Consider the following 12,701-nt stretch of genomic DNA (forward strand, 5'->3'; position numbering starts at 1 on the left):
TGCGTCGGACCCGTGTGTCGTCAATATCAGTGACTGCAGACCGAGCGCCGCCACACTGCAGGTCTAGTCTAGAGAGACTCCCTAGCACTCGCCCCAGTTGTACAGCCGACTTTGCTAGCGATGGTTCACTGTCTACATACGCTCTCATTTGCCGAGACGACAGTTTAGCATAGCCTTCAGCTACGTCATTTGCTACGACCTAGCAAGGCGCCATATTCAGTTACTATTCTGAATAGATAATATTGTGAATCATGTACCGTCAAGAGCGACGTTCGTCATTAATGGATTAAAGTTAAGTATCAAACTAATTACGTCCCATTTCTGAATTCTAATTCCTTGTCATGTTCCAGACCTCACGTCAGTATAGTCCTTCCCTCCTTACGCCAGCTTGCGTGAGCTAAAAGCGTGCATTACGGCCTCCTCAAGTAACACGGCGTTGGCTCTTCTGCCAACACAACAAGCTTCGCCGTTGTCGAGACACTCGTTCACAGGCTCTGCGTAATAACGATCTGCCCTATGTGAAGGTCGCTTATCTCAGTGGATTTCCCCATTTGCAGCCCGTATCTTCGCTAGGGTTATCCCCCATCCGTCGCTGCTGCACTGACATGCTGTTCATAGCGCGTCAACTGCCCACAACGTCTCCAGGCTGTACCCTACGACGCTGTGGACAATAGTCACAATGTTTTGGCTTATCGGTGTATTATGTCGTGTCCCTTTACCAACAGCTCGCTGTTCAACCCGTCGACGAGTCCATAATCTTCTCGGCGGTTTTCTCCGCTCTTGTTCGACTGTCGCTAACAGAGTTAACGTAGCTATTTTGCGCGCGTCTTATTTCGTAGAGAAACCGCCTGATTTATGCGACAGACGCAGCCGGAAACTGCCGCTGGGGAGCACTGAGTTCGCGAATCACCGTGAGCAGCGTGTCGTGTTCAGTGAGATGCACGGGGGTGAAAGCTATACGAGGGAAGAGGCAACAAGCCAGGTAGTTCCTTCCAGACCACTAGAGGTCAAACGAAGCTGGAATTGACCAATTACAGCAATCCAATGGCGGTTGCTGATATTATATCGTCTTGCTCTGTACTGAAGTCAACGGTTACAGTCGTCTTTGCATATGTTTCATATTTAAATAGTACTGATCTTCATTATAAACAGGTTTTCTTCTTTAAATTTCATAAAGTTCACCGTAGAATTGAAGAGATTTCCTGCTGAAAAAAATGTCAGCAATTAATCCTAAGGTAAGACATTTAATTTTCAGTAAATAATCTTGTAGCCCATAAATGAAATGTGTTTTCTTCCATCGTGAATGAGGCTGTGTGATTTGTTTGCTTACTTAAACAACTTTGGTATGTCAGTAGCAGTTTTATTTAATGAAGAGTTTTATGTTTTTTCAGAATATTCAGCATAACAAATTGACGTTCAAATACTCCTGTAAATTCCCCGGCTGTTCATCTGGATATTGCGTCGGTTCAACGGAGAAAGCTAGCGACAAGAATTTCTACAGCTTTCCAAAACAACTTCAAGAATTGCTTCTGAAATGGACAAGTGTGAACTGTCACCTGATGTGAATTGTGCTACTTATTTTGTTTGTGAAGATCATTTTTTCGAGGAAGATTCTATGAATAAAACACAAGGGATAGGCTAAACAGGGATGTGTTCCCGAAACATGTGGCAGGGGTTGCATGTGAAATTTCTAATATCACTAGTGAATCAGATGAAACCGTTGTTCATAGTGAAATTTTTATTGTCTTCTTGAGAAATAAAAAGTAAGTTTTGTTTTCATTTCACTGTTTTTATCCACCTTTCCTATTTTTTGTACTTAATATTTATGTCTTCTTTTTTGAGTTGAAGCATTTACAGTCGTAAGATGTAGGAACATTTTTTAAGAAATTAATGGTCAGTAGTGCAAGTTTCCTGGGCAACTATTCGGATATTACAGTCCTGAAATATAGTTGTAACGATTTTAGAATTCTTCATTAATTAATACTGTGATAAAGATTTCATAATTGAACCTCTTTAACTGCCGATTATTCTTTTAGTTATAGTTTTTTTTTCCATTGGCCCTGCAGTTTATAAGATGTCAAAAGTATGAAATTATTCAGGAATTAGCTGCAACAATTTTTATTTAGCTTGTGACAGTTATTTAGAGAAGAAGCTTGTTTCGACTTACTGTCAGTTTCAAGTGTTGCGCCAAGTTTTTGTGACGCACGAGGCGTCCTGGAGCTTTTATATGTTGATAGAAATAAATATGTGTCAGTCTGGAAGTCTATTCTTGACGGTACCGACTGACACTTGATGCTCAAGAAAACATCATTGGAGTAGCGACAGTCAGACGCAAACGTCAAAAATAGACTTGTAAACGACGCACTTATACTGATTTCTATCAATATATAAAAGCTCCAGGACGTTTTGTGCGTCATAAAAACTAGGCGCAGCACTTGAAGCTGACAGTAAGTGGAAATAAGCTTGTAGCTTAAATACCTGAAGCTAAATAAAATTGTTGCAGCAAAATTGGACTGCAAATATTTCTGAATAATAGGTTTGTCACTGTTGCACTGCAATGTACTGTAGCCATGCTTCAGTTATTTTATTATGATGCTAGCCAAAATAATTACGTAGCACGCCCAGAAAACTGAGAGAAGAAAATTAAAAGAAAAAAATACAGCGTACATAAACTAGGAGGGATGCAACCTGTAATGTTTATCCTTTTTTTAGTTCATTTCCATACCACTAGACGCGCTGCTATCGGCCTGAGACATGCGCTTCTCTTTCATTGCTGTTCTGTGGTGAGATGTAGGCCGGCCGCTGAGGAGCATGCAGCAGCCACAGCGGACAGACCGTCTTGGGTGGTTTCGCGAACAGAAACACATCCCGTGTGGGGAGCGCTTTTTTAAGTCGCCGAGAGCATAGTGAGAACGCTGAAAACTGCCGGCCGCGGTGAAGTGCATCAATGAGCGTCGGAAGTAAACAGGGAGGCGCACGCCCGCCGCGAGTGGCCGGTCAGGTTCTAATCGCGCTGTGTGGCCAGCAATTAACGCCGCGGCCTTGGGTGGTCGGAAGGCGGCTACATAAGGGGCGGCCGGAGGCGCGGCCCGCAGAGGCCAGAGATGTCTGTCGGCGTGGTCGTGAGGGACGGAGCCGGCTGCGGCTGCGGCGGCTGCGGCGGCTGCGGCTGCGGCTGCAGGTGGAGCCACCGGGAGAACCGCTTCTACGGCGCCCTGCCGCCCATCCGCGCCGCAGACGTCGAGGTGAGTCCGCAGTCGAGTCCGGCGGCGGCCGCCTCTGCGTCAGCTGCAAACGTCCCCTTGGAAAAATTAGTGAATAGCTTTGATTTTCAAACAGCTGAGCAAAACTGAACATACTCTCTTTACTTATTCTGATCGTCACTAAACTAACACACAATATTTTTAGCACAACGCAATCTGACTTTCAATAATCCCTACAAAAGAATGGCCCTGACTAACAATAACCTATACCTTTCATGAATCACTTACCTCACAAAAATCATCGTTACTCGAACTACTGCAATACAGCGAGCGCCAATACTGTTAGCTGAATAAAAGATTCAAACTACTAAAGGCACTAACTACCGATAGGCACAGTTAGCAAATGAGAGACTTTGATAGAGAACAAACAATGTACACTCCTGGAAATGGAAAAAAGAACACATTCACACCGGTGTGTCAGACCCACCATACTTGCTCCGGACACTGCGAGAGGGCTGTACAAGCAATGATCACACGCAAGGCACAGCGGACACACCAGGAACCGCGGTGTTGGCCGTCGAATGGCGCTAGCTGCGCAGCATTTGTGCACCGCCGCCGTCAGTGTCAGCCAGTTTGCCGTGGCATACGGAGCTCCATCGCAGTCTTTAACACTGATAGCATGCCGCGACAACGTGGACGTGAACCGTATGTGCAGTGGACGGACTTTGAGCGAGGGCGTATAGTGGGCATGCGGGAGGCCGGGTGGACGTACCGCCGAATTGCTCAACACATGGAGCTTGAGGTCTCCACAGTACATCAATGTTGTCGCCAGTGGTTGGCGGAAGATGCACGTGCCCGTCGACCTGGGACCGGACCGCAGCGACGCACGGATGCACGCGAAGACCGTAGGATCCTACGCAGTGCCGTAGGGGACCGCACCGCCACTTCCCAGCAAATTAGGGACACTGTTGCTCCTGGGGTATCGGCGAGGACCATTCGCAACCGTCTCCATGAAGCTGGGCTACGGTCCCGCACACCGATAGGCCGTCTTCCACTCACGCCCCAACATCGTGCAGCCCGCCTCCAGTGGTGTCGCGACAGGCGTGAATGGAGGGACGAATGGAGACGTGTCGTCTTCAGCGATGAGAGTCGCTTCTGCCTTGGTGCCAATGATGGTCGTATGCGTGTTTGGCGCCGTGCAGGTGAGCGCCACAATCAAGACTGCATACGACCGAGGCACACAGGGCCAACACCTGACATCATGGTGTGGGGAGCGATCTCCTACACTGGCCGTACACCTCTGGTGATCGTCGAGGGGACACTGAATAGTGCACGGTACATCCAAACCGTCATCGAACCCATCGTTCTACCATTCCTAGACCGGCAAGGGAACTTGCTGTTCCAACAGGACAATGCACGTCCGCATGTATCCCGTGCCACCCAACGTGCTCTAGAAGGTGTAAGTCAAATACCCTGGTCAGCAAGATCTCCGGATCTGTCCCCCATTGAGCATGTTTGGGACTGGATGAAGTGTCGTCTCACGCGGTCTGCACGTCCAGCACGAACGCTGGTCCAACTGAGGCGCCAGGTGGAAATGGCATGGCAAGCCGTTCCACAGGACTACATCCAGCATCTCTACGATCGTCTCCATGGGAGAATAGCAGCCTGCATTGCTGCGAAAGGTGGATATACACTGTACTAGTGCCGACACTGTGCATGCTCTGTTGTCTGTGTGCCTGTGGTTCTATCAGTGTGACCATGTGATGTATCTGACTCCAGGAATGTGTCAATAAAGTTTCCCCTTCCTGGGACAATGAATTCACGGTGTTCTTATTTCAATTTCCAGGAGTGTATTTACCTTAATAGTGTTCATAAGTCAATTCATAACATCCACTCTTACAAATTTACTGTCTCTGATGGACACACGTCCAGATCATGTGCTCTCAAAACTCCGCCATTTCTCTCCCCACGTCCACCACTGCTGGCGGCTCACCACGCCGCCCGCGGTGGTCTAGCGGTTTTAGGCGCGCAGTCCGGAACCGCGCGACTGCTACGGTCGCAGGTTCGAATCCTGCCTCTGGCATGGGTGTGTGTGATGTCCTAAGGTTAGTTAGGTTTAAGTAGTTCTAAGTTCTAGGGGACTTATGACCTAAGATGTTGAGTCCCATAGTGCGCAGAGCCATTTAAACATTTTTTTTTAACTGATGACCTGAGAAGTTTAGTCGCATAGTGCTCAGAGCCACATGAGCCATATATGGCGGCTCACCTCCAACTGCCCAACGCTACGCGCTGTTAACAGCCAACTGCCCAACACTACAATAGCAAATTCCAACAATGCAAACCAGCCACAGATTGCACGCAGCACAGTCACTGATTTTCATACAGGGCGCTACGTGACGTTACCACCATAAAAACCTAAACAGCCTACTTGCAAGCTTCCGCAACCGTGCCGCTCCTACGGTCGCAGGTTCGAATCCTGCCTCGGGCATGGATGTGTGTGATGTCCTTAGGTTAATTAGGTTTAAGTAGTTCTAAGTTCTAGGGGACTGATGACCACTGCAGTTCAGTCCCATAGAGCTCAGAGCCATTTGAACCATTTTGCAAGCTTCCGCTGCTGCGGCAGGGCGCGCCTGGCGCTCCAGTACGCGTCTGCGTACAAAGTGTCTTTCTCCAGGAGTGAAACTTTCAAGTTTAGTTCTGAAAAAAACTCTGAAAAGTCTATCCATCCCCACCCCCCACCCCACCCCCTCCCCACAATTCCAAAACCGCTGATTAGTGACTTCAAGTTGCTCTATGAAAGGCTGGTAAGTATTTCGATTAACAACGCTGTAAAGTGGTTACACCGGGTGGCTATAACTAAACTTTCCCCATTTAACACGTTGTAACACAGAAACTACCCAACTTGGTAGCATTAATGTCATGGACATTGGAAAGGGAAATAATGCAGAATCAATTCCCAGAGCCGGCGCGGTGGTCTAGCAGTTCGAGGCGCTCATTTCGGAACCGCGCGACTGCTTCGGTCGCAGGTTCGAATCCTGCCTCGGGCATGGATGTGTGTGATGGCCTTAGGTTAGTTAGGTTTAAGTAGTTCTAAGTTCTAGGGGACTGATGACCACAGATGTTAAGTCCCATAGTGCTCAGAACCATTTGAACCATTTTTTCAATTCCCAGAATGAGATTTTCACTCTACAGTGGAGTGTGCGCTGATATGAAACTTCCTGGCAGATTAAAACTGTGTGCCGGACCGAGACTCGAACTCGGGATCTTTCCCTTTCGCGGGCAAGTGCTCTACCATCTGAGATACCAAAGCAGTACTCACGCCCCGTCCTCACAGCCTTAGGTATGCTGGTTACCTCTCTTGATATGCTGCGCTTCAGATCAGCACGTATGTGAATCTTGTCCTTCAGGGAGCCCCACATCTAGAAATCACCGGAAAGGAGATCAGGTGATCGTGCCAGTCAAGCATTTTTAAACGCTCGGCCGATTATTCGATCGTTTCCAAATTTGTTTCCGAGAAGCAGTTGAACTTCACGAGCGATGAGAGATGGGGCCCCATCTAGCATGAAAACTGTTGAGTTCAATGGGTCTCTCTCTCTCCTCTAGGGCGGGTTTGAGATGGCGAAGCATATCGCAGTAACGCTGCTCAGTCACACTGCACACCTTTGGTCCTTGAGCGCCACCCTGCTCAAAAAAGAATGGGCCAATGATGTACATAGCCGTGAAGCCACACCATACGCTGACTCGTTCACCACACAGAGGAACTTGATGCACAGTGACATTCGCCAATTCTGTGTGTTCACCTCAGCCATCAGAGAAAAATGAGCTTTGTCTGCCGGCCGCTGTGGCCGAATACTTCTAGGCGCTTCAGTCTGGAACCACGCTGCTGCTACGGTCGCAGGTTCGAAACCTGCCTCGGGCGTGGATGTGTGTGATGTTCTTAGGTTAGTTAGGTTCTACGTTTAGGGGAGTGATGACCGCAGATGTTAACTATCGTAGTGCTTAGAGCCATTTGAATTTTTGAGCTTCGTCTGTCCATAGGATGGTGCAGTACCAACCCTCGTCAATTTCAATCCTTGCGAGAAAGTGGTAGCTGTAGTTGGAACTCTACAGTGAAGCTGTGACGTATGGAAGTCATTCACCCTATACTCTGCACATTAAAGATACCATGTTTGGCAACACGTTGTTGTGGGCCTTGTGGTGCAAGTTGCTGTACGATATTGATCTTGTACTGATACTATTTGAGAATAGTTTGAAGCACCTTCCGTGCAGTGGACCACGGATGGGTGTTCAACTTCCGTGACACAGAAACGCATTGCCAGTCGATAGGGAATTGGGCACAGCGGTGTCTGCCATAGCAACAGTGATTTGATCAACCACCTGTGGTGCAACCGCTCCTCGGTCTCTTCCCGGAGCGACGCCCAGTTCTCCAGCTGATTTGAACTTCTTCATCATGGTCCGCGAAGAAAGTGGAGAAACAGGACCCTTCTGTAATCCTTTCAGCCGGGGTTACTCTTGAAGTACATCTGCAGCGTTACTGTCGTCCTGATAATAGAGCTTCATCAGTAATGTAATGGTCCAAGTTAATGTTGACACGTCAACAAGTGCACTGTGACTGGTCAGGTGTGTGAGGCTATGAAGCACGATGACTGATCACGGCACCTGGTAGCTGTAGTTGGAACTCTACAGAGGAGCTGTGACGTATGGAAGTCATTCACCCTATACTCTGCACGTTAAATATGCCATGTTTGGCACCCGTACGATAGTTAGTTTTTGCGTTATAATGTGTTAAACAGGGAAAATATAATTACACTACTGGCCATTAAAATTGCTACACCACGAAGATGACGTGCTACAGACGCAAAATTTAACCTACAGGAAAAAGAAGCTGTGATATCCGAATGATTAGCTTTTCAGAGCATTCACACATAGTCGGAGCCGGTGGCGACACCTACGACGTGCTGACATGAGGAAAGTTTCCAACCGATTTCTCATACACAAACAGCAGTTGACAGGCGTTGTCTGGTGAAACATTGTGATGCCTCGTGTAAGGAGGAGAAATGCGTACCATCACGTCTCCGACTTTGATAAACACCGGATTGTAGTCTATTGCGATTGAGGTTTATCGTATAGCGACATTGCTGCTCGCGTCGGTCGACATCCAATGACTGTTAGCAGGATATGGAATCGGTGGGTTCAGGAGGGTAATGCGGAAAGCCTTGCTGGATCCCAACGGCCTCGTATCACTAGCAGTCGAGATGACAGGCATCTTATCAGCATGGCTGTGACGGATCGTTCAGCCGCGTCTCGAACCCTGAGTCAACAGATGGGGAAGTTTGCAAGGCAACAACCATCTGCACGAACAGTTCGACGACGTTTGCAGCAGCATGTACTATCAGCTCGGAGACCGTGCCTGCGGTTACCCTTGACGCTGCACCACAGACAGGAGCGCCTGCGGTAGTGTACTCGACAACGAACCTGGGTGCACGAATGACAAAATCTCATTTTTTCGGATGAATCCAGGTTCTGTTTACAGCATCATGATGGTCGCATCCGTGTTTGGCGACATCGCGGTGAATGCACATGGTAAGCGTGTATTCGTCATCGCCATACTGGCGTACCACCCGGCGTGATGGTATGGGGTGCCATTGGTTACATGTCTCGGTCACCTGTTGTTCGCATTGACGGAACTTTGAACAGTGAACGTTATATTTCATATATGCTACCACCCGTGGCTCTACCCTTCATTCGATCCCGGCAAAACCCTACTTTCGGTAGGATAATGCACGACTGCATTTTGCAGTTCTTGTATGGGCCTTTATGGATACAGAAAATGTTCGACTGCTGTCCTGGCCAGCACATTCTCCAGATCTCTCACCAATTGAAAACGCCTGGTCAATGGTGGCCGAACAACTGGCTCGTCAGAATACGCCAGTCACTACTCTTGATGAACTGTGGTATCGTGTTGAAGCTGCATTGGCAGCTGTACCTATACACGCCCTCCAAGCTCTGTTCGACTCAATGCCCAGAGGATTGTTCTGGGTACTGATTTCTCAGGATCTATGCACCGAAATTGCTTGAAAATGTAATGACATGTCAGTTCTAGTATACTATATTTGTCCAATGAATACCCATTTATCATCTACAGTTATTCTGGGTGTAGCAATTTAAATGGTCAGTAGTGTATAAGCACCCAGCATACTGAGATGGTTGTATGGGGGACCCGTAATGCGACTTTGCACTGAGGTGAGGAAAGTCACGGGACGCCTCCTAATGTCGCGTCGGACTTCCTTTTGCCCGGCGTAGTGCTGCAACGTGGCATGGAGTCAACAAGTAGTTGGAAGTTTTCTGGTGAAATGTTGAGCCATGCTACCTCCATAACTGTCCATAATTGCAAAACTGTTCCCCGTGCGGGATGTTGTGCACTAACTGACCTTTCGATTGTGCCCCTTGAATGTCTGATGGGATTCATATCGAGCGATCTGGACGGCCAAATCATTCGCTCGAATTGTCCAGAATGTTCTGCAAACCATTCCCTAACAGCTGCGACCAGGTGATACGGCGGATTGTCATTCATAAAAATTGCATCGTTGTTTGGCTGCAGATGGTCACCAACTAGCCAAACATAACCATTTCCAAACAATGATCGGTTCGTTTCACGTAAACACAGCCCACACCACTATGGCGCCACGACCAGCCTTGTTGACAACTTTGGTCCATGGCTTCGTGGGGTCTGCGCCACACTCGAAACCTCGAAACCTTTTACGATCTGAAATCAAGACTGCTTTGACAATACGTGTAGGGTCCTACCGATACGGTCACGATTCCAGTGATGTCGTGCTGTTAGGAAAGGCACTCGCGTCGTTCGTCTGCTGGCATAGCCCATTAACGTCAAATTTCGAAGCACTGTCCTAACAGATACGTTCGTCGTACGTCCCACAGTGAATGAATGAACGAGCGTATGGCATTGGTGGCCAGGAGACCCCTCGCGGGGCGTTTCGGCCGCCGCTCCACAAGTTATTTAACGCCACTACCGCGACTTGTGAGTGAATGAGGATGAAGTGATGATGAAAGACACACAAGAGCCAGTCATCTCGAGGCAGAGAAAATCCCTGACCCCGCTGGAAATCGAACCCGGGACCCAGTGCGCGGGAAGCCAGAACGCTACTGCAAGACCACGAGCCGCGGACGTCCCACATTGATTTCGCGGTTATACCTGTCAGCACTAACAACTCTACGCAAACGCCGCTGCTCTCGGTCGGTAAATGAAGGCTCTTGACCACTGAGGTGTCCGTGGTGAGAGATAAAGCCTGAAATTGGTATTCTCGGCATACTCTTGACACTGTGGACTTCGGAATACTAAATTACCTAACGATTTCGGAAATCGAATGTCCCACGCGTCTAACTCCAACTACCATTCCGCGTCAAAGTTCGTTAATTCCCGACGTGCAGCCATAATCACGTCGGAAACCTTTTAATATGAATCACCTGAGTAAAAACGACAGTTTCGCCAACGTACTGCCCTTTCACACCTTATGTACGCGACACTAGCGCCATCTGTGTTAGTGCATACAGGTTATCCCATGACTTCTATCACCTTATTGTATGCTAAATGCATGAGCAACAACGTTTGTAAGCGAATTGTCAGTAACACTGTTGGTAGCGTAACATTTAAGCACAACGAAGATTCTGTCACTACAGTATCTACAACATACTCAGGTATTAACTAGTTATCTAAAAATGGTTCAAATGGCTCTGAGCACTATGGGACTTAACTTCTAAGGTCATCAGTCCCCTAGAACGTAGAACTACTTAAACCTAACTAACCAAAGGACATCACACACATCCATGTCCTAGGCAGGCTTCGAACCTGCGACTGTAGCGGCCGCGCGGCTCCAGACTGTAGTGCCTAGAACCGCTCGGTCACTCCGGCCGGCACTTGTTATCTGTGAGAGTCTGTAATTTACGGTTCGAAATGTCGCTCGAAAAGATCTGAGAAGCGCTTAGCGTATACGGAACACTCTGCAGTATCGGAGAACAAATATGGTCTGAAAACTTCCCGCGTAGCAAGGCCAGCGGCCATCGAATAGCTAAAGTACGATTAAAGCACATACAGGAGTTGGACAAAAATTTGGAAACAGCTCGAGAAATCCACGCGTGAACTTACAGGCGCTAGTCTAGCCTGTAGGTGGCGCTGTTGTACTTCAACACGGACGGAACCTGTGCAGTGTGCTCATACGTTGCAAGTGTCTCTCGTGGTCACAACAGTGTTCTATGAACTTGTGAGTGCGTTATGTCGAAGCTGAGTGAATACGAGCGTAGGAAAATCGTTGCTGGTCGTATCGTAGGTGCTTCGGTAACCAAGGCAACCGAAGATCATTGATGTTTCAAGATGAGCTGTACCGAATATTTACGCCGCATATAGCAGGTATAGAAGTATTAAACCGGAATTTCGCTATAGATGGTGCTAGCCGTCAGTGTAGGGCCCGCGACACCGCGTCTGCATCGCCTTCTTCTGACTGTAACGGCTGACGACGTACGTGAACACACAGTAAGCCAGGTTCCATACGTCGGTATCTGTTTCTAACCCATAAACATGCCGAGTTTTGTGCCTACGAACTACGATTTGCGGACAGCATTTGTTTTACTGTTACCATTTGAAGAAAACAACTGCAAAATCGCATCGAATACTTGTCGAAGCTTTCGGCGAACGTGCTCTTGGGAAAACACAGTGTTTCGAGTGGCTCAAAAAAATTCAAAAGTGCTGATTTTGACGTGAGAAACGACGAGCGCGGGAACCACCAAAAAGGCCAAAGGCATCGAATTGCAGGCCTTAATGGATGAAGGTGATACTCAAATTCAACAGGACCAGGCGGAACAATTAAATGTAACGCAGTAAGCCGTTTCTTTTCGATTGAAAGCTGTGGGAAACGTGCAGAAAGTGGGAAAATGGGTTCCGCATGAATTAAATGAAAGACAGCAAAGAAATCGAAAACTACTTGTGAAATGCTGCTGGCTAGATACAAAAGAAAGTCGTTTCTTCATCGAAACCGTCGCTTCTTCATCCAATAGTGAAAGCTTATGAAAAATGGGTATATTTTGAGAATCCTAAGAGTCGTAAATCGTGGTTGAATCTAGGCAAATCAGCGACATCCACTGCAAGACCAAATCGCTTTCGAAAGAAAATAATGCTCTGTGTTTGATGGGACCAGAAGGGTGTCACCTATTATGAGCAGCTAAAACCTGGTAAAATCGTTAACACTGATCGCTACCAACAGCAAATAATCGATTTAAATAGAGAATTACGTGAAAAACGACCGGAATATAGAAAAAGGCGACACAGTCATATTGCTCCATGATAACGCCCCATCACACACAGCAAAACGGGTTAGGGAAACGATCAAGGCGTTCAGCTGGGAAACACTAGGGTTCAAAAATGGTTCAAATGGCTCTGAGCACTATGGCGCTTAACTTCCGAGGTCATCAGTCCCCTAGAACTTA

At 47.7% G+C, this 12,701-nt stretch overlaps 1 protein-coding gene across 1 annotated transcript in view; it reads left to right on the top strand.

Annotated features, from left to right (window-relative positions):
* Positions 1 to 3,104: 3,104 nt before the first annotated feature.
* LOC126278714 (trehalose-6-phosphate synthase-like) overlaps positions 3,105 to 12,701 on the top strand; it is a 143,341-nt gene continuing 133,744 nt past the window's right edge. The window contains exon 1 of the mRNA XM_049978988.1: positions 3,105 to 3,245. Coding sequence (XP_049834945.1) covers positions 3,105 to 3,245 — 141 coding nt within the window. The remainder of the gene's footprint in view (positions 3,246 to 12,701) is intronic.

Source organism: Schistocerca gregaria, chromosome 6, assembly GCF_023897955.1.
Source record: "Schistocerca gregaria isolate iqSchGreg1 chromosome 6, iqSchGreg1.2, whole genome shotgun sequence".
Lineage (NCBI taxonomy): Eukaryota > Metazoa > Arthropoda > Insecta > Orthoptera > Acrididae > Schistocerca > Schistocerca gregaria.